The sequence below is a fragment of the Apus apus genome, chromosome Z (genome assembly GCF_020740795.1).
Source record: "Apus apus isolate bApuApu2 chromosome Z, bApuApu2.pri.cur, whole genome shotgun sequence".
Classification (NCBI taxonomy): Eukaryota; Metazoa; Chordata; class Aves; order Apodiformes; family Apodidae; genus Apus; species Apus apus.
Window position 1 is genome coordinate 33201859 of NC_067312.1, and position 22839 is coordinate 33224697.

The following is a 22839-nucleotide window of genomic DNA, read 5'->3' on the forward strand; positions in this document are numbered from 1 at the left end:
TCTAAGGTGCAGGATTTATTCCTTCTAAGCTTATTATAAATTTGCTGTATTTGCTAAATACTAATAGCAAAACCCTGTATGCTTCTTCTTTGATCTGGGAGTTCTTTTCAGATCTAGATTTTTTTTTACTAGCTCTGGTTTATCATCTGATGTGATGACAGTGAGTTTGTGTCACATGTGTCCCCATAGACATGTTCAAAGATGAAAGGTTTAAGCTTGGAAGAAGCAGGATATAAAATAAGCTAGCAAAGAAGAGAAAACAGGCTCAAATTGAAAATAAAATTAAAGAAAAGGAAAGAGTTTTACTTAAATATTATCAATATTTCTGCCTGCAAATGGAGGATGAATTAAGGATATGGAGAAGTGTACTAAAAGCCTTGATCCTACATGGAAGCGAGCTATATCATGTTTGGTTACACAAGTCACAGATGGCAAAGTTCACTGCTATGATCCATAGTAGGTTGCCCAGAATAAATGCACAAAAAACTTGCTTATGTGGCCTGCCAGAATTGTGTACATTTTCACATTTTGACTTGCATGTACAGAAGCAGAAGAAGGGGTAGGTAATTCATTGTCTGCTCTATGTCAGTCACACTGTGATTGAACCTTTCCTCACAATACCTGTTAATATGTTGTCTTGGTGCCAATTAAGATGTTTCTTGACAAAACATCCTCACACCATCCTTATTGATAGATCATAAAAGTAGAGTTTGAATAAGGCTAGTTTTCCTCACTGTAAATTGTCCTTGCAAATAGTAAAGAGTTTTGTTCATTTCAGAGACTTTTTCTCTCTATTTTTCTTTGTTTCATTACTCTTCATAGCACCTGCTCAGAATTTAACATTTCAGGTTACTCCAATAGGATAAGTATTTTTATTTTATTATTAAAATAAATAGTTAAATGGAAAGCTGAAAGTTTCAGAATGGAATGTTTAATATTCTAAATATCGTATCTTTGTCAGTTGCTTCAGCCTGATCTTGAAATTACTATTTGAACATTATTTTTTTAAATGTCTGTTAAATGTGAATTTCTCTACTGTTCTTTGTTTTCAAGTGAGCCTTTCTTTGCAATTAAAAAAAAAATAAAAAATAAAAAAAACCCTACACCCTTCACAGTTGTTCTGTTTTGAATTCAAGTATTTGTCTCTGACCTTTGCTAAAACTTGTAAAATCACAAGGAGATAAGCATGAAAGAAATCATGTGCTGCTCAAGTACTTAAAGTCCAGGGAAATGCACTGAAGTAGAAAGGGGATTAATAGAACAAGGAGGGTGAGGCCAAGCCATACTCTGTTGGTGGAAGGATTAGTAAGCAGACTGAATCAAGAGAGAAATTAGCAGTGCTTATTTCGAGTTAGACACAGCTTTAGGAAGTGCAAAGATACAACAGGATCTCAGCAGAGGAGAGGTACCAGAAAGAGAAAACAGGTACCATGCATGAAGCACTGTAGCTTCATTTTCTGCTGGAGCTGGCATTAAAGAGCAGCAAGGGAACACAGAGAGGAACTGCGGAGTAGAAAACAAGACGCACTAGTTAAATGCAGAAAAGAGAGGCATAAACGGGTGGGGAAGTGGGAAGGTTGAAAAAAAGCTTCAAAAGCAGGTTTTAACATTTTGTGGCAGTGAAGTAAATCAGGCTGACAGGTGTACGACGTGAATGAACATTTGAGAAGCACTTAGAAATCAATGAACAAATGTAGCTCTAGACAGTTACTGGGTTTTGTGCAGATAATAGGAAAGAGAAGAACATTAGTGTCTGTAGTCAGTTTTTCACTTTTCCAGTTAAGAGTACCCCAGTGCAGGGTTTGAGACACTTTCTGGGGTGGAGGGGGTAGCCTGGAGGTTTGTATCACTTTTTTTTTTTTTTTTTAATCCTCTCTCCATGTCTCCTTTTTTGCCTGTCTCTCTGTAGAGGGACCTGGTTCTTCCATCGTAGGAGAGAAGAATCCAGAGTGTCTGGACCCACTGGCTCTCAGAAGCAGTCGGTGCTGCTGGACCCATTGCCATGCAGCTCCTCATGCTGCTCCTCCTTTCCTTGCCACCATTTCTCAGCATGCTTGACCAAGCTGAAGCTCAGTTCCCTCGCCAGTGTGCTACCATCGAGGCCCTGAGGAGCGGCATGTGTTGCCCAGACTATTTCCCTGTGTTTGGGCCAGGTACTGACCGGTGTGGTGTGTCTACAGGGAGGGGCCGGTGTGTACAGGTAACTGTTGATCTGCGACCCCACGGCCCACAGTACATCCATGACGGGAGGGATGACCGTGAGCAATGGCCCATACGCTTCTTCAACCAAACCTGTCGGTGCAACGGTAACTTCTCTGGCTACAACTGTGGGTCATGTCGCCCTGGCTGGACTGGACCTACCTGTAGCCAACAAATTAATATAGGTAAGAGAATCAGAGATTTTACATGAAAATTACCTGTTTGCAGTGCTTGATTTGTGTATGTCTTTTCTTTAAAATATAAAATGCTCCTAATATTTATTTAGCAAATGTACTTTGCTATTGGGTTTATTAAGGCAAGCTGATAGATGAGTTTTTCAGCTTGTCCACCAAGCGCCTACATTTACTGCCCAATAAAAGAAACTAAATTTGCAGTCAGTACAGGATTAGGACTAAGTCCATTACAGAACAGAATCCCTAAGTTGAAAAAAGCATAAAAAAAATATAAAATGTAAAAAGAGTAAAACAATATATGTAGAGATGTATATGTGTTTGTGAGTATGTCTGGGAATAATACATATCTAGATATCATGTTTGATATATTGTGACTGCTCTAAGCTTAATGTATTTCTAAACTATGTACCTGGCCTTGTAAATTTTTACTTACCTAGTTGTTTTCAATGTCTTTAAAAGCCTTAACTCATGACTATTAACTGTTCAGGTTAATCAGCACATGGGATTTCTGAGGGTTGTTGAGGGTTTCGGCTTAGTCCAGAATATCAGTACATAGGTGTCTACAATTTTTTAATGGTTATTAAATCCTTGTGGGACTGGAAAAAATGCTAAATATTGTAGGTAAATTGATAAAGACAAGAAAATATGGGGACAGATCCTGTTCTGAAGTCAAAACCATCTGAATGAACAAGATCTAAGTTTTAAAGATGTTAATGAAATACTGTGAAATCCATAATCCTGCAAATGTGTGATGGGTTCTGGTGACATGAGAAAGAACAGGTCTCTAGCACAAATGTATAGTGCCTCTTGCAGAAACAGACATGAGCACTACCATTATTTTCAACCAACAGGAAATGCTCCATGAACATAGTGCATTTTCCAGCAAGTGTTAACAAAGGACTGCTTAGCAATTCAAAGTCCTAATAATGCTCCTTAAAACAACTTATTGAGGGATGTAGAAAATACCTTGGGATTTTATTAATCCTCTGTGTTCCATGAAGCAAAATAGATAGCAGAAAATGTGACTCATGAATAGGACTTACTAAGAGAGATTGCACCCTCTGATGTTGTGGTCTTTTATCATTAACAGTGATAATAACACTGCAAAATTACCAAGAAATAAATGTTAACATACATAAATGTAGGCAAATAAACTTGGAGATAGGCAAAAAGCAGCTTTTGCTGATTTTCTATGTATGCAAGGCCACTTCTTACTTTTCTTACATACTAAATCTTTACTACTCAGTAAAATGCTAGGCACATAGACATATTATGCATGACAACATCAGTTTAAATTGGGGAAAATAGCTTCGTATTATGATTTAAATTTCCACATGGAGGTCACCTCTTCTGTCCATCCTTAGAGCATCCTAGCTGCTTGGAGTTCAGAAATAATTATTAGATTACTTTTAGCATATCCATATAAAATATCTGTAAAATGCAGTGTGGTGCCTTCATGTCTTCTAAATTCATGGGTAATGTTAAGAATAGTCCCATTTTTTGCTGTAGTTCAGGCACATATTTTGAAAAATGAAAAGGTTAAGATGCCTATACAAATCAAAATTAGAAGGATATTTTTAATGTGGTACTTTAAATAAACCCTTCAGCAACCAGGCCTAACATATCAGTTCAGTTTTGCAAAGCAGAAAAGCATTTTTCAGGATACAGAGTCCTTGGATGAAATTCAGGCTTCGTAAGAGTAATTCTGTAAACTTCAGTGAAGCCAAAAATATCTCCACTGAATCAACTTTATATAGTGAAATGTAATTCACTTCTTTTCTTCATATTGATTCATGCTGAAGACCTATTACTTCTCATAAGAACACAGGCTATCACTCATTTGGACAAGTATAGATTTTACAGTATTTTTTATAATAAAAATAAGTGCATGCTGAAGAATAGCTGTGAGGACTTGCATTTGTGTCTTAGCCTAAATTTAGCCTGAAATCTTCTTTCAGCCCAGGTGAAAGAGTCCTGGGATTGTAATGGACTTGGTCTTAATCCTGGGACTGAGGTGATGTGGATTCTGTTCCTCTTACTGATACACTGGTATTTTCTTTCTCATTTCACTGTTTATTTGTGAACAATGGTATTTTAAGGGATTTTGAGACATACTGCTAGAAAGGACCGATATATGGTTGTTGTTAATAATAGCAGGTAATTACATTAAAGAGAGGTGTTATACTGTGTAGAATTCCCGATTCAGTGGTGAATCTGTGATTTTTCCTACAAAGGTTTAAGCACAAACAATATACTACCCTGAATTTCAAGCTGCAGATCTTCTGATTATTATAAACTCATATGTGGTATTCTCTTGTACAGAAAAGCTTAAGTATACTGGATGAAGTTCTGAAAGATTTGTGTGACAAAGAACTGTTTTTGTCATTCCTCTGACAGGATGGAAGGATAATCTGCAACAATACTTCTAAAAGCATTAAAACCACAAGGGTTTGGGACTTTATTTTTATTTGCTTTAACCTTTATAATAATAAATAACATTTTCTATTTGTGCTCAGTACTCTTTCTGTTGGTTCAATAAAAAATGGATGAATGACTGAAGAAAAAGGGACTTACCTGGAATTGTTAGGAGCAAATAAATTAGTCTTGTGAGATTAGACTTGAATGTCTATTACTTTGGTAACTTGCTTCTTCTGTATTCTCACAGTCAGGAGGAATCTTTTGGATTTGAGTGCAGAGGAAAGGAGGCGTTTTGTGAATGCCTTGCACCAAGCCAAGGTGACAACCCATCCTGATATTGTTATTGCCACACGAAGACGTGAAGAAATATTTGGACCAGATGGCAACACACCACAATTTGAGAATATCTCCATTTATAACTACTTTGTGTGGTCTCATTATTATTCTGTTAGGAAGACTTTCCTTGGTGCAGGGCAGAGTTTTGGAGGAGTTGATTTCTCTCATGAGGGACCCGCTTTTGTCACGTGGCATAGGTACCATCTACTGCAGCTTGAAAGAGACATGCAGGTAGGGTTTGGATTCTTGTTGAACCATGTGTTCATGCTATCTTTTGTACAGTTACAAACTTCTCCTCACATTCCAATAGGTGAAAATTATACTAGCTCTTTCTACACATCGAATTAATTATGCTTCTATTTCAGTAAATCATTAGGTATACTAAACTTCACAGAATACATTCAGGCTTTAGACTGCTATTGTTATAGAGATTCTAAAAATAATGTTTCAATCAGAGTAGTAGAAAATTTAAAATTTACATTAATAGATATTAATTCTAGACATACACATAGAATTCATTTTATTGGACCAATTAAAGTTATCAGTCAGTGTTATTTTTAATATCAAGATGCTGATTCTTGAGTAAGGTAATCAAAGGAGCAGAAATTTTAAAGGCAAGTATTACAGAAATGAACATTTTATTTTTTCAATTAGTGTAACTGATTAAATAAATCCCTTCAATTCTTTCCATGGACTTCAATAGCTCTGCATCAGGCTAAAGCACAAACTCCCTTCAAAAACTCCCATTTGACATCAGTGGCATTTCAATAGGTGGAAACCTTGAGGAGTTCTAGCTCTTGGTGATGCAATAAATACTCCAGTTTATGCTATTAAATTTGATTATTAATTAAGCTGATTTGGCTGGTCATCACATCCTGGTGTATGTACATATGTATATACACATATATATGTATGTATAGGTAACCAGGACAAGTCAGAACTGCTGAACGTCAACTCATTCTGTGAGAATTTAAAGGGCCAATTCCCTTTTCCTTACTTTTCCATCTTCTTGGAGGTTCCAGAGTTGACTTAGTTACTCTGAGTGCTACCAACCCTGCTGTTGTTGATAGACTATTGAAAAAGCTTGGAAAAATGAGGTCTCAGTATTAAGTGATATCTCTCATCACTTACAGTATGGTTTTATGAAAGAGGTACTGTCTTTTTAATAAGGGAGATCCAAGAGTCAGTTCAATAATACCCATTCTGTTGAAGAAACGCATCAATGTGAAAAACTACCAAAAGCCTTTATATAGGTTTCAAGGATTTTCTATAGAATCATAAAATGGCAGATTGGAAGGTAACTCAGGGATCATCTGGTCCAACCTTTTTAGGTAATACTATAGTTTATATGAGATGACTGAGCACCCTGTCAAGTTCAAACTTAAAACTGTCCAATGTGGGGGAATCTACCACTTCCTTTGGGAGACTATTTCAATGTTTGTCCTCATGGTGAAAAATTTACCTTGTGTTCAATCAGGGTCTCCCCAGGAGCAACTTGTGCCAGTTACTGCTTGTCTTTTCCGTGTGACTCCTTGTAAATAGGGAGCCTCCATCTTCTTGGTAGCCACTCTTTAAGTACTGGAACAAAGAACTCCATAATGCATGGCTCCAACATCTTGCTAAGCTATTTTACTGATGTTTAGTATCCTTCTAGCAGTAAACATCATAGGTATCCAGAGCACACATGTATTAAGACCATATTTATGTGGTTTAGAACATGCTACAGGACCCCACTTTTGGACTGCCTTACTGGAACTTTGCAACAGGGAAAAACACCTGTGATATCTGTTCAGATGACATGATGGGAGCTAGAAGCAATTTTGATGTCTCTCTTATCAGCCAAAACTCAATCTTCTCTCAGTGGCGAGTGCTATGTGAAAATGTAGAAGACTATGAAACTTTGGGAACAATCTGTAACAGTAAGTATGACTGCTGGAAGATATTTGGAGAGAAAATCCTTTTAATATTAAAAAAAAAAAAATGCAATAGCTTAAATGGCAATGGCCTTTCCCAGCCAAAAAATTCTTGATCCAAACTTCATCAGTTTCCTTAAATTATATGTACTTATCATCTGTCTTTCACCAAAACACCTAGAAGTTCAAAGTTTGATCAGGAACTTGCAGGAGAGAAAGAGCTTAATGCTTTGACTTCTCTTTTATACAGTATCTATTAATCTCTTGTGCCATAAATAAATAAATCTGGCAGTGTCATTTCTTAATTGAAGCTTAAGTTTTCTTCTGACTACTACACTTATCACCGTTATGGCATTCTGCTCCTAAAAGTAGAACATCTAACAAACCCCAGGTTAACTATGTGGAGCATGTTTTGATTGTGAAGAATATTAAATTCTGACACACCTACCTCAGCTACAGAAACTAAAAAATCCCAGTAAGATTATTGTATATTCATTAACTTCAAGCCATAACTCAGCATCTTCATGGAAATGGGAGTAAAAAATAGGGAAAACCCAAAACATCAGGTTAGTCACCTACATAATCAACCATAGTCCTTTCCCGAGCTACTCTGTCAGGACATCCTCCAAAATTTTGTCTGAGGTGTCATTAAGAAATCACATTGAAAAACTATACAAAATTATCAACAAAATAAGTTGTTTTCTTAAATCCTGGTCCTAAGGATACAGCACACAAGAGCCCACAAAGATTCAGATTCTTTGTCTGAAATGAGGAACTTATTCAATCATTTAGTTTAAGTGCCATTTACCAGGGAATTATATTATTATTATTATTATTGTTATTGTTATTGTTATTGTTATTTCTTTTATTATTTTCTTTTATTTTTAATGGTTCAGTCATTAGAAGGATCCATTCTGTGGCCTACTGTTGTGCACCAGTATTGTTTTTCTCCTCTCTCCACACCCAGGCACTGAGGGTGGTCCCATCCGAAGAAATCCTGCTGGAAATGTTGCACGGCCTATGGTACAGCGTCTCCCAGAGCCGGAGGATGTTGCTCAGTGTTTGGAAGTTGGAGTATTTGACACTCCTCCTTTCTATTCCAATTCAACAGACAGTTTCCGTAACACAGTAGAAGGTAAACATGGCAAATAACTCCAAATAAGTGAAGAGTGCAGGTTTGCTGCTCCCCATTGGAAGTATGAGTTTGGAGGCAGTATATTTGATGACATTCAGAAAACATTGTTCTTAGTATTAGCTTGGTATTAAGTAGAATTAAGATCTGGGTAAACTACTTTATACATATGTATAAATTCTTCAATTCTTCAAATGTGTAAAAGCCTCAAAAGTCTGTCACTGGCATATTAAATAGAAACTAGCTGAGGTCACGTTCTTGCAGCTCAGTAATAAGTTGTCAATGCTGAAAACAGACATCCTTTGCCCGTAGATTCATCCAGCTGCATTCTTAAGGAAGGCAAACAAATGCTCATAGCAGTTACTCTTGTACTTGAATTAACAAAGAAAAGAAAGCAAAATAAATTGTAAGCCTTAGTAGTACTTGATGAAATTGTATTGAAGTAATAATTGTGGACTGGGTACAGGATTTACTGCTAGACATGTAAGAGCTTTTCTTTGGGTCATATGACTGTTCTGCTGTAAGCCTTACACATTTAAAAACAAATTTTCAGTCACTGGCATCTGAACATACACACACTCCAACACAGAAACTAGGCTAAATCTTTGACCCATGCTGTTCAGACAGTATCCAGCCAAACGCTTCTGCACTTTAATAATTCAGAGTTTTTAACAGGAAAGATGAGAATTCAGGAGAAAAGTTTACCAAGCAACAGTCCAGATCCCTGCCAGACCCCCTGCAGATACCCTGGCTCTTCTGAAGAGGCCTCACTCTATGACAGAGAGGATCTGCTCCATTCTCTATCTCTTGGAGAACAAAACCAAGAATCTGTACCAACCTTTTAAGTCTATATGAAAGTTTTGGATGCTTACTACTTTTGACACATGGGCTATCAATGTCTAGGTATGTCAACATGGCTTTAGCCTGTTAACTGTACAGACAGTCCCCCTGTGAAGTTTGGCCAGAGCTATAACAGGTGAGAAGTTTTCATGATGCTTCGCATCCTGACATCTGACATGAGGGTTACCAAGTGCTGACCACTAACAGAATTACACAGGACATATTTTCACTGAAAAATGGCCATGTGAAGCTTTCTGAGATGTGATTACAGTTAGCTTGGAAATCATGTGTGGAAACATAACAGTTGGGTCATTAGGACAGATTGCGATATAGACACACTTAAGTCAGCAGATACAAAATGCAAGCAACTATTTCAGTCATGTGAAAGCTGTGTAGGTCCCAAATATAAACCTTCATTTTCCTGCTATAATTTAGTTTACCTTGGCCATTTTTGCCATAGATGCCAGCAGCTTTGCAATTCACATTCTCAGCATTCTTTTGTAAAGGCTATTTTAATCTGGAAATTATGCACACTAGGGACATTTCTCAAATGCCAGTAGTTAGAGAATTAGCTACTCATTTATGTCAAGAGGGCAACACAACAACATCACAAACTTTCAGAGAAAAAAGTATCCACCTGGGACTGCAGCTTCCAAACAAAATATTCACTGGGGTTTTTTTGTGTTCTTCTTCGTTTGCAAATTCAGGGTACAGTGATCCTTCAGGGAAATATGACCCAGCAGTTCGAAGTCTTCACAATTTGGCTCATCTATTTTTGAATGGGACAGGAGGACAAACTCATTTATCACCAAATGATCCCATTTTTGTCCTCCTGCACACATACACAGATGCTGTTTTTGATGAGTGGCTGAGAAGGTATTCTGCAGGTAAGATATACTCATGGGCAGAGGTGGGATGGGTGGTTGTCAGCCTTTGTAGTCACAGAAGCGCAGCTGCTTCTTGTGGGACGTCAAGATGCCCCTAAACTTAGGAGAGACGACTGGAATTTAGTAGTTAGTATAGTTAATAAAGACAGTGTAATAAGAAGCAAGCTCCCTTCCTCATCCCACTGACTTCCATTTTCAATTCACTGTCTTTGAAGGGACTTGGCCAGAGATACCAGGCACACTTCAAAAATTAAAAAAAATGTGCTAACACTCTGTAGAGCAAAGACAGTGTAGCCATGGAAGATCCAAATCCTGCAAAAACATTCCATCATTGTGTAAATATCTATCTTGTCAAAAAAGATCAAATGCCGTGCACACTCTCACAAGTCATTTTGACCACTTTTGTGATTTACTGCCAGCATTGCATTACCATTTCCATATCCTTTCAAAAGGTGATCAGTGTTGCTGCCCTTGCTTCTTTAACTCTGAAAAGAAGAATAAGGGAGGAAGTGAAGGAGAGTGAGGAAGGATGAACAGAAGGAAGGATCTGAAAGGAAGGAAATTAAAAAAAAAATACAGAAGAAAGGACACTGGCGTCAGTGGAATGAGAATTATGTGTAACTCTAATGTCTGTGCACTAGTCTGCACAAAGCAGACACTGCATTCCTCTTAGGACAATCCACCTCTCTCTTCCTTCTTCTATAGAAGACAGCAGCTATTGCACAGCTGAGACTTCCTCGTGCAGCTTTCACAACCTGTCTCATGTATTTTTCCCACAGCAGCTATCAGAGAGCAATTGTATCCCCTGTGGTATTTACACATGACCTATCACAAGTTTTTGCATCATCTTACCAAGATGGATTTTTTTGTTGTTTGTTTATTTTGGTTTTTTTGTTCAGCTGACTAACTCCTGATTTACCATACACTGCAATTCATGCCGGCTGCTCTCCTGAACTGCTTGAGAGAACTATTCATCACTGTTACAATCAGACAAAGACGGATTGTAGTAAAAAGGTTTTCCTAGTCCTCCATAGATACATATTTCTCCTTTTCCAATTAAGAAGAGATTAAGATTTTACAATTTACTGGTGGCATCTGTTAAAAAACAGAGATATCTTTTGTGGTCTTGCTTTTCAACAAAGCAGACCCCTACATCCTAGATTTGTCACACTGGAAAACCAGTCCTACAGGATTAACTTAGGTTAGGAACAAGAAAAAATTAGGTACTCAAACCCCTGAGTTACTGCTGGGAAAAAATGAAGCAGTGCAAATTTTTATTTTATTTACAGAAGTGTGATTTGACTTTCAAATTTAGATATCTCAACATATCCACTGGAGAATGCCCCTATTGGACATAACCGACAATACAATATGGTGCCTTTCTGGCCTCCAGTTACCAATAATGAAATGTTTGTTACTGCACCAGAAAACCTGGGATACAGCTATGAAGTCGAGTGGCCAGGTAAACTGTCCAACCTGGATGCTTTATTTTTTTTTCTCATCATGTCTTTCTCCCTTTAAGTTTATTTATCATGTAAACAATTTGGTTCAAATATCACAAACACTATTTAATGCCTTTGGAATTCTCTTTTCTTGCCTGGCTTTCCAAATCAGTTATGTCTGGGATATTGAAGAGTTACTGTTTATAGATTGTTCCTGCATGAAGCATCCACTATCCACTAAATTTTTTGGAGATGTTCTCATTTGGATCTAAACATTAGAGAAGGTCTTTATTCTTATACACCTTCATTAAATCACTACAGAGAATGCAAATCTCTCACAAACCAGATAGAAGAAGGAAAGTCCAGGACAGTTTTTAGAGTGTAATAATAGAGACTGAAATTCTCTCACATTTTGGACCAAATATGATCAACCAAAATTTAAACTATTTCCACTTCACGACTTATTTAATAATGACAGGTATTGAGCTTTGGTCTGTCTTCTGATGTTCACCCATATATTTGACATTTACTTTTGATCACTTTCCCTTTGCTTTCCTTCCTGCAGGTCGGGCTCTCCGTGTCACAGAAATGATAACTATTGCAATAGTGACTGCACTGATTCTTGTTGCAATTATCTTCGCTGCTGCTGCATGTATTGTACGTGTCAAGAAAAATAAAGATGACTTGCATCAGCCTCTTCTTACTGACCAGTATCAGCATTATTCAGATGATTACGATGGCATAACAGCACCAAGTCAGTCTGTTGTTTGAAGAGATGGCAGTTCTTTGACTCAAACTGTTTATTTTGCTGTATTTTATAAATGGTGGTCAGCCACCTGCTTTAAAATAAAGAGCATAAGCTGTCAGCTGTCTTGATATATTTGCTTCAGGCTTCACCTTCTCTTTCATCACACCTAGACATCAATAAATCACCTTTGCAATGCTAATTCTGTGTTCATTTTAATAGAATTCCGTTAACTCTTCAGCGCTCAGCTGCAAGCCTTTTCCATACATATTTCTGTAAAATCTGTTAAAATTTGGTTAACTTGCAAACAGTCAATGACATCTGACTTCATCTAGCCTTTATACTCAGAATTCATTGATGAGACACTTTTGTGAAAAGGTCAAGTCTAGAATGGGACAGAAGCAGAATCAAAAATACAAGTAAACACCTTGGCCAGGCATGTGGAAATGCATTTCAAATTAGCCAGTGTGCCAGACAGGGAGTTACAAGAGAATTCTGAGGGGAACTATGTGTTTGAAACCCACCTTTATTCACAGAACATAGTTGTGTTCTATTGCTGCTTTCAGGTGGATCTGTGAAAAGAGATACACAACCAAGAAGACACTGCAGCAGTTGGACACTACAGCTGTATGTTTAAACACAACTGCCTGAAAGGAGCACCTACTTGAAAGGACAGCTGGCAGCAGCCTTTATTTCATTTTTATTTTGATTTTTCACCCTCTTGCTCCCTTTCTCTCTCCCACCATCCCCATGGAAGGACATTCTGCTGCTGTAGAATTTATTCAATATAGGTCAGTAAGATAGCAACAAACTGACATCTGCCTTTACAGCCTGAGGTAGGGCTTGAGGTATTTGGCTTTAAACCTCAACTTCTCTCTCTCATCATATCTATCAGTAAATCATCTGACTGTCTTCCTATGATGGCTTATTGAATCTAAATTAGCAGTCATTAGCCAACATTCAGAGATGTTCCTGGGTTCAGACCCAGAATGTGGTATGTGGGATGAATCCCACATCATGCACTCAACCCTCTAATTGTCAGGCTATAAAGTCAAGCTGTCTCTTGTCTCGCTTTTTGTATGACACCAGCTTCAACAGAAGTGACAAATAATTTAGAATGAGCTTTTCAATCTGAGGCAGCTCTCCTAGATGTCACTAGGCAAAAGCAAGGGTCGTTTATCACTTCATTCCATTCACGCCTTCTACATGCTGTGTTAACCTCAGTGGCTTCAGTATTGGGTGTGCTGTAAGCACACTTAGTCAGTTGTAAGGAGATATGTAATTTATACACTGAGAATGATGTAAATAGGCAGACAAGTACTCTTGGCTAGGCAAGTGCAAAGCGGGTTATCATCTTAACCTATTGTACTAGGCATGGGACATGGACAGTACAAAAATGTACACACATAACTGATACTTAGGAAAAAACTTTCACCTATGTCACCCACAGCACAAAGTAAATTAGACAAAGGTCTTTTGGGTTGGGATCTTGACTTTACTTCAAGTCTAGCCAATCAGTATTTCAGGTACAGAAGAGGCAGCTTGGATTTAAATGTCCCCTTCTGCCATTCTTGCTTGTACTGAGTAGCAACCCAAGAAGTCATTCCCTTCAGTTACTTCAATATATTAAATCAGGGTCATCCAGCATGCTTTGGATTGGGGTCAACAGGACTGGATTTTATTAATAGCTCTGTTACTGACCTGCTAAATGTTCTTAGCTGGCATATTTTTACCTCTGTGACTCGTTTGATTAATTTATAGAAGGAAGGTAATAGAGCTTCCTTTATAAACTGTTATACATTAGTGGATGAAAAGAAATGTGCAGAAACTTGAAAGCAGAAGGAAAACGGTATGGCAAAATCATATCTTGTGAAGAGGAAATTACCCATTACCACCCAGTCTTCAAAGAAAAAACATACACTCATGTTTTTACTAGGCCGTTACATATTGTGGGTCATAGAATGAGGAGACCTGACTGCTAGTTACAGCTACCACACAAAAGGCAAGAAAGCAAGGTACAATGGACTTAAAAAGAAATGGAACAGCAAACACAACAATTAGAAGGGAAAGGAAAGTGGAGAACTCTATGTGTGACCTATTCTTGATAAGTCTCACGAGTCTTTCTTTCTTTGGCCATTATCTGTAGTACGCCAAACTATGCCTAGTGTGGAGAAAAAGTTCCTGTCTTTCATTGAAGCTGCTTGGTGTTTGTTATCAAGCTAATCTGATAGCGAAAAACTGTTTTAGGTTTGGAATCTGAAATGACCAGTAGATGAGAAAATTAAGAAAAATAAATTACCCCAGAAAATTGGGTGCATAATAACTACAGGCTTTTATTTGTTATATGGATGTCATATTGACCTTCCAATACCTGAAAGGGGCCTATAAGAAGCTTGTTCACTAGAGCTTGTAACTTTAGGACAAGAGGTAACGATTTTAAGGTTGAGAAGGGTAGATTTAGGTCAGACATTAGGAAAAATTCTTTAATATGAGGGTGGTAGATCACTGGAACTGGTTGCCTAGAGAGGTGGTGGAGGTCAAGATCAGGCTTGATGTAGCTGTGAGCAAATTGGTGTACTTAGAGATGTCTCTCTTTATTGTAGAGTGGTTGGACTAGTTGACCTCTCTAGGTCCCTTCCAACCCAATACATTCTATGATTCTATGATTTTATGGAGGCAAGAAAAAGTAGCAGAAGTCCAGAGGAGAAGAGAGGAAGTGCAAAGCTGAAAAAATGTACTAACTGAGAAGTCGTAGGTGCATCAAATTATGAAGCATATGATGTCACTTTTCCCCAAGACTTTTGCTCCCTGTTCTTCACAGGAAGGCTTATTAATATAAGGGTTGTATAAGGCAGTTGTAAAGGATATCTGCAAATTATAAGAAAATAGTGCTAAGTTGAACTGATTACCATGTCAAAAGCAACTGTGATATAGATAACAAAGATCTGGCACCACTAAGGAAAAAATGAAATGAGGGTCAGGTTTGGATATAAGTAGAGATCGCTGAAGTGCTGTCAGACAGAAATTCTTACACAGTAATTTATATGAAATTTGGAGATTGCTGAAAAAATACTGAAAATTATACTAAATTAACAAGAATCCATGGATGTAATTGGTGATAGACCCTATTTCTACAAAGAGTTATTGGCCAATAAAACTTCCTATTGTTATTTTTTTGACTTAGATTACATTGACTGTATCAGGAAAAAAAAAAGAAAGGGGGGGAGTGGGAGTGGAAGAGAAAAAAGGAAAAGGAAGAGGAAAAAGGAAAGGGAAAGGGGAAAGGAGAGAGGGGAAAGGGAAAGATAGGAGAAGGAGAAGGAGAAGGAGAAGGAGAAAGAGAAGAAAAAGAAAAAGAAAAAGAAAAAGGAAAAGAAAAAGAAAAAGAAAAAGAAAAAGAAAAAGAAAAAGAAAAAGAAAAAGAAAAAGAAAAAGAAAAAGAAAAAGAAAAAGAAAAAGAAAAAGAAAAAGAAAAAGAGAAAGAAAAAGAAAAAGAAAAAGAAAAAGAAAAAGAAAAAGGAAAAGGAAAAGGAAAAGGAAAAGGAAAAGGAAAAGGAAAAGGAAAAGAAAAAGAAAAAGGAAAAGAAAAAGGAAAAGAAAAAGGAAAAGAAAAAGAAAAAGGAAAAGAAAAAGAAAAAGAAAAAGAAAAAGAAAAAGAAAAAGAAAAAGAAAAAGAAAAAGAAAAAGAAAAAGAAAAAGGAAAAGGAAAAGGAAAAGGAAAAGGAAAAGGAAAAGAAAAAGAAAAAGAAAAAGTAATAAAAATACCACAAAAGTCCCCCCAAACCAGAAAAATATTATCAGGCCTCTTAGGTGTTCCCTGCAATTGAGGATTTTGTGTTTATTTGCCTTCTTAGTTGCTAAGAGTATTGGCTTTCTCTAATTTTGGCTTTTGGAATGTACTTATCTTATAATAAGCAAATTAGTAGACAGCAACTAAAGAATTCAAATAATGAAACAGTAATTCAGAGTCTCTCCACACAATACTAAATGAGCAGAGATTCTGAGAACATGCAAGAGAGAAAAGAATCTAAGGTTGGGAATTTTATAATGAAAAGAATGTGCTCAAAGCTAACTTTGGAAAGGAAATATTGAAAAGGTTTAACCATATCAATGAAAATGCAACAAATGCAGAGTGAAGACTGCACGACCCAGTTTTATTTTTCTATGTCAGCCATAGTCTACCTTTGTTTTCAGTAAGATGAACTGTGCTGATCTTGTACAGAAAGAGTTAAAGGCTTATGGAAAGAGAGAGGAAATTGTCTTACATGACAGAAACTAAACAATACATGTGCATCAGGACAGCAAATGATTTCCATCCAAGAAACAAAATATTACATACAAAACTGTAGGTCCACCTGTATGGTGTTTTAATAATTTTATCAGGTCAGCCAAAATGTTGTGTACCTAAGAGCAGTAATATTTTATGGGGAAGGGTAAGTAAAAATGTTGTGTGAAGCTTAAAATCTTATTAATTTAGACTCAACAGCATGACAGTCTCCAAAACCAACTGTGAAAATACAACTGGAATCAAGTACAGCATAGATTTATCAGAGTTAGACCATGATAGCTAGCTTAATGGCTTTGATTAGATAGGTCAATTATTTTATTTAGAAATTATATTGATGCTAAAGCGTTTGATCTAGTGCCAGGTGCTTAAGCCTGACAAGTTGGAATGTGGAATAGGATCTGTAGACTGGGAAGACAGTTAACTAGAGGAGAGATGATGTTATGGAAAGAAGTATCAGGGCTGTATCCCTTTACTAGCGGAACTACGAAGACTGAATCAGTCTCATTAAGTTCTTTCAAGAGGGTTGTTGAGGCACAAAACCACACTGCTTTGAGAATCATCACCGCTATGACAGTACTGGAAGAGAACATACAGAGGATAAAGATAACCTGCAGAAATACCTCGTGAACTTTAAGATTTGAAGAAAGGTAAAAGAAACTGAAACAGCACAGTAATGACACCACAGCTCTTCCTCTGTGTTTCAGGTAACACGGACTTCTATCCCCAGCTGCAGAATTTTCCACTAAGAAACAAAAGAGCATTGCAATCAAGCTTATAACAGAAAATCCTATGGCACTAACATGATACTAATGCAAAAACAGCACAGGCAGTTTCTCATATGATGTACCATAGTTTGTTCAATAACTGTACCATACATGCTGGAAATTTAAAAGATTCTGTAAGTTGGCTGTCTACAATAAAGCCAGCATCTGGGGAAAAATTTCCCATACAAATCAGTATTTCTACATAAATGAAAGGATTTTCAAAGGCAGATTTAAGAATTTGGTGGAAGCTGGTGGGCAAGAAGGCTGTCCAGTTAATTTTGCCCTAATGGTGAGTAGTAAAGTCATAATTTGCATTTGTCTCCTTTGGACACAAACTTGAAAAATTTTTGTAACTTAGATAAAATATTTCTAATCCCAGAAGTTTCACCTCTCCTATGCTTGGGAGGGCTAGGCAACCCTAGTTAATAGTGGCTTTATGATAACATAGAATTGGAATGACTCCCAAAACGAGATTTATTGCTGAAGTGTATTCAGTTTGTTATCTTAATACTTTTTACTGTCCAAAAAATTCCTCCCAGTTACACATCTGATGACCAAAAAGAATAATTTGGCAAGGAAGCCTGATTAAAACTGAGATGTTTATTTTCAAAATATTAATTTGGAGGAAAACCTATGGATCTCCTCTCCCAAAACTTAATTTTAACTTGAAATGTCATTTAACCTACAATTTAGAAGGAAAGTGCTTGGTTTAGCAGATACTTCATTTAGGTGCTGTTTTATGGGAAAAGGAAATGGCATTTACAATATTTGCTTCTTGCTACTCATTGGAGGGAATTAAAATAGCACAATTCCAACTAAAATAAATCTTGGATTAATTTATGTGAAGAAATTTAAATATAGAGCATAATATGCATTGTTTTTTGTCATCCTGCCAATCCCATCCTTAATGCCCAGAGGTATCTAAGGTAAGCCACTGGGAATTACGGTTATGTGCATCTCTTTTCCCCCTTACCATTAGATGCTGAGGGCAAAGAAGGATAATCTAAACAAAAGTTTTACAGTAAGTTAGGTTTACATGCACATGGAAACTGACTTTTAGGACTTTGGCAATCAGCCAGCCATGGACTTGGATTTTATAAGTAGTAAGCTCTTCAAGAAGTAGGACTGTTGACTTGCTGAAGTCAGTGCCCCTGTTCAGTACAACAGTGACCCCAGGTCCTTTGCTTGAAGCAAAGGAAACTGCGAAGGAAGAGAGAAGCAACACTGCAGAATTAAACACCCTTATTTTGAGGCTGAACTGGTGATGAGATGACGACCTAAGAGAATTTTAAGCTATCTACATAACCTGTCTTGTTTACTGCTGGTGTCAAGTTTTATTTTGCTGAAGTTCCAAAAGGTTGAAAGAAAACTTCTGATACTGACAAAAGCCATTGTGCTGAAGAAAATTTTTCCAAAGAAAAGTATCTCAAGATAGAAGAAACGAGGAGGAGAAAATGTTTGTTTAGAAGCTGAAAGCTGTGTTGTAGCTGAAATGGATTGAGGCTATTAAGCTTGAACTTTGCAGGAAAAACAGGATTTATCTCTAGACTAATAGATAATATACCAGGAAAAAAAAAAAAAAAAAAAAAAAAAAAAGGTAGCTCCAAACAATATCATTGCACCTAAGGCCTCCAGGTGGAATTTAGTCTCTTTGTAATACCTTCTACAAATTAATATTTAGAAATGATTTTCAGTATGAGAACTATACATAAAGACAAGACAAAGAATGAAATAAAACTAAATAGTGTCGAGTGATTGAATTATTATCTCATACATTAATTAGAAGTGAGGATGTTGGTTTTAACTGGACTTTGAATGACAGAGATCATCTGTATTTTTTATTTATTAATTTATATGGGGAAAATAAATCACCCTTACTAACACCTGCGAAGCGTTTGCACATAATATGAGCATAAACCAAAAGTTTCACACTTAAAATAAGGTGAAATTGCCATTCTACATCTTGTTAGGACCCGTGTTCTTACTTATACCATGGCTTCAAGATTTCTTGGCAGCAAAATCCCCCTGTGCTGCACCAACACCCAAGCAGTGAGTACCCAGTGAAGGCCACAACGAGGGTTTTCTTCTTGCCACCAGGTGGAACTTCACAAAACGATTCAGGTTGATTTCTAACATGGAATAAAAACACCCTACTTAACTAAAACATCTGTTCAAGTTCTAAATGCAGTTTTCAAAAAATACATTTTAATTTGCATCCATGGACCAAGAAAAGTCTTGCTTCTTTCTCTTTGGGACATTAAATTGTTACAGGCTTGTTTTTTTAAAAACAAATCTTTAACAGAAGCAATACAAATCTAACTGACTTATATCTACAATTATTGGCTCCAAATAGCAAGGGAATGCTGCCCACAGGGGAAGGAAAAATTATTTACTCTTTAGAGGGACAGACTGTCGTAGTGTCTTTTTTTATCCCTGCATCTACAAACAAGAAGAAAATCAGGGCCTGTCAAACAGTATTTTACACTAGCAATTTATTATCTGAATTCTTTCCTTTAGCATTGCTAATGTTTTTTCCTCTGACAGTCCTGGAAGATAAATCAGCAGCCACAGCAGCAAAAAGTGGGGTGATAACAATCAAACTGGTATGAAAGTGGCCAGATCTAATTTTTTCAGCTGGGTGCCATCACTCAATGGCAGCCCGTGGCCTGGATTTTTATCTCAGTTTGATTGGTGCTGGCAGAAACCTAGAGCAATTCCAATGCTCTGGAGTATATCTGTTCCCTGAAGGTCCCTGATGACCACCACGGAGATTCTGCCACTGTGTCTTTCCCCTGCGGTATTGTCTGAAAGGGTGAACAAAAAATACTTCAGTTCTTGAAATACTATAAGGTGATGATTAATCAATGATAATCTGGAAAGAAGTAAATTTAGACCATGAACTACAGAAAAGAGGCCTGAACATTATTTCACTGATGGTGTTTCCTTTTATGGGTAACTTTTCTATGTGTTCTGTCATCAGTCAGAGGCTTTTTGTAATTACCTTTAATAGTCTTATATGAGTGGAGATTTGGGGTCAAAGAGGAGAGTAGTTAAAATTTCAGCTTCATCACATACAGCAAGTGATGCTTCTGCACAAAATCACAGCAAAAACTATTTCTTATCTGGAGTTAAATAGCCATAAATGTTAATTTCTTCCTTCAGATGTTAGTGAAGTGGCAGGAAAAACAAATCTGTTCTCCTAGGTATGGAAGATGAGATGCGGAAAAATGAGGGTGAATTAAGGATAATGAGAGTGAAAGCAAAGTTCAAACATTGTTCTTGGTAATCAACAAATAGTGGATATCTGGCATTAATGCTGTGAAGTTTGACATCTCAGCGTCATGTCCTGTATCATCCTCATTTTACATCCCATGGAGCACGAGCCTCAGCTCTGACATTAGCTTGAGGCCACGAGGCTTTAGGAGCTCCCCAGGCCTGACTGGTTGGTGTATAGTGGTTCACCCTCTTTTGCTGTAAAAATACCCCTCTTGTTCTGCCTCCTCTTTCAGCCTTGATTCAGATACAGCCCAGCAGCGTGGAGGATATGGGTCAGACCACCGGAAACGGGAGAGTTTGCTTTTCAAATATGTCATCAGCCTTCAGGTTGGAAATCTGCAAATAGTTACAGATAGCTGACAGACATCAGATAGCTGGACAGCTCAGGAGGACTTCATGAACAGGGGACATCCCCCTGACTCATTCAAGGGGAAAGTTTTCTTTGTGCATAATGTCTCTTCACTATTGCATTTTGAAAGAACTTACGATGTTGGACATCATGCTGTGCTGAAAGCAGGCTCTCTGCATAAAATCACAAGATGATTTGGGTTTTGATGATCCTTAAAGATCCTCTAGTTCCAACCCCTCTGCATGGCCAGAGACACCTCCTACTAGATCAGGTTGCTCTAAGCCTCATCCAACCTGGCCTTGAACACTTCGAAGGAGGCGGCATCCACAGTTTCTCTGGGCAATCTGTTTTACTATCTCACCAGCTTCACAGTGAAGAATTTCGACCTAAAGTCTAACCTAAATCTGCCATCTTCTAATTTTAAAGCCACTACTCCTTGTCTTATCATGACATGCCACTGTAAAAAGTCCTTGCCCAGCCCCCCTGTAGGTCCCCTTTAAATGCTGGAAGGATGCTCTAAGGTATCCCTGGCTCCTTCTCCAGGGCAAACAACTCCAACTCTCTCAGCCTGTTCAAACTTCACATATTAAAGAGAAATCTTGAAAGATTGAGGGATGGGATGCCATAAAGGAAAATGAGAGCTAAAACATAAATGAGTTTTGCTTGCTTTAATCACATTTTAGGAAGACGTTTTAAAAGAAGTAATGAGTATTCCATCATGGAAATATCTGTCTGTACTTAAACAGCTGCAGCTTCCTTTTTGCTCAGGCCCTTCAGTTCAAGTAGCTCTTACTCTACAACTCAAACACAGACCTTTTTTTCAGGATAACAACTGATCTCGTATATTGTTTGGCATACATATGTTTTATGCAGAAAAAAACCAATGTGCTATGCCTCCTAGTAACTTTCTCAAAAGTTCCAAATCCAAACTGGAGAACCTCTCCCCATTGTCCCTTTCTGCGGGCAACAACTTCTAAAATCCCGGGAGGAAAACATCTCAGCACTGCATGGCCATCTTCCCTAGGGGCTGGAGGCAGGCTTCAGCCTGGCTGCCGCTGCCAGGGCTGCCTCCAGCCCCTCCAGCCGCCCTGCGGCGCGGCCGCGGGCCGGGCTGCTGCGCTGTTCCCAGCCAGACGCCAGGTGGCGCCGTTCCCCAGGGCGGCGGCAGCGGGAGGCCTGGGTGGCGGCGGGGCGGTGGCCTTAGGGGCTGCCCTTGGCCCCGCCGAGGTTTCACCGCCTGCTTCCCGCAGCCAGGCTAGCTTCCAGCGCTGTGTTCGAGCACTGCCAGGTACAGCTTCTGGTTTCTCAACTGGCTTGCCACGACTTTCCACCCCAGAGGAGAGAATGAAGTCCGACGATGTGTAAGAAAAATGTGTTGTTGTCCAAGGTGTGCACGGTCTGGAACAGATCAAGGACGTTTTTAGCATCTACCACCAGATGCTGATGATGTTGAATTCTCACTTGAAGCATCCCGGGGGATACATTTCTGCTATCAGTTGTATAGATATAAACATACTTTATATGTGCACATACACAGTATATAGATATATACAGACATGTTCAGACACACACACATACATATAAATGTATAGACATATATATACATCCCTGCGAGGTGGGTACACCTGAGATGACAGGTGTAGATGTCACTCTTTTGATGCCTGGGGAATGAGACCACGATACCAAGGAAAGGGCAAGATCATGACTGCATTTTGACAACAGCTTTGCTTCCTCTGGGGGAACAAGGGTCTGAAAGGATTACTTTGACACCATAAAACTAGGCAATGAGTCACTGGATTTTCTTCTGGACTTTCACTTACTTCAGGAAAAGGTTTGACAGACCAAAGACTATCTTTTAAAAATAGAACAGAATTTAAACATGACACTTTGTGGCCTCAGAAGCCAAATGCTTGCATTACTTCACTTGACAACACCATGTATTTTTAAGTGAAGAACTACTTCTTTAAAGATTCTGTTCTTTCAATGAATTTACGTTTGTATAAGGACAATGCCATTACTGTCTATGTCAATAGACTTCCTGCATGCCTAAACAGTA

At 37.9% G+C, this 22839-nt stretch overlaps 1 protein-coding gene across 3 annotated transcripts; it reads left to right on the forward strand.

Moving 5' to 3' along the window:
- Nucleotides 1–1242: 1242 nt before the first annotated feature.
- Nucleotides 1243–12224, forward strand: TYRP1 (tyrosinase related protein 1). Of its 3 annotated transcripts, XM_051643350.1 has the most exons (9): nt 1243–1370; nt 1406–1425; nt 1910–2384; nt 5059–5378; nt 6862–7066; nt 8028–8195; nt 9740–9919; nt 11235–11381; nt 11927–12142. In XM_051643350.1, the coding sequence occupies exons 3-9, from the start codon at nt 2003–2005 to the stop codon at nt 12130–12132; spliced, it is 1608 nt and encodes a 535-aa protein (XP_051499310.1). In that variant the 5' UTR covers nt 1243–1370; nt 1406–1425; nt 1910–2002; the 3' UTR covers nt 12133–12142. The 3 variants fall into 3 exon arrangements, with proteins under 3 accessions (XP_051499310.1, XP_051499311.1, XP_051499312.1); XM_051643351.1 differs by having other exon boundaries at nt 1264–1425; nt 11927–12224; XM_051643352.1 differs by lacking the exon at nt 1406–1425 and having other exon boundaries at nt 1357–1405; nt 11927–12207.
- Nucleotides 12225–22839: the final 10615 nt, after the last annotated feature.

Coding starts and splice junctions, on each gene's coding strand:
- TYRP1 (XM_051643350.1), top strand. CDS start 2,003: ATGCAGCTCCTCATGCTGCTCCTCCTTTCCTTGCCACCATTTCTCAGC. Junction 8,196..9,739: donor TTTCCGTAACACAGTAGAAG/GTAAACATGGCA, acceptor TTGCAAATTCAG/GGTACAGTGATCCTTCAGGG. Junction 11,382..11,926: donor CTATGAAGTCGAGTGGCCAG/GTAAACTGTCCA, acceptor TCCTTCCTGCAG/GTCGGGCTCTCCGTGTCACA.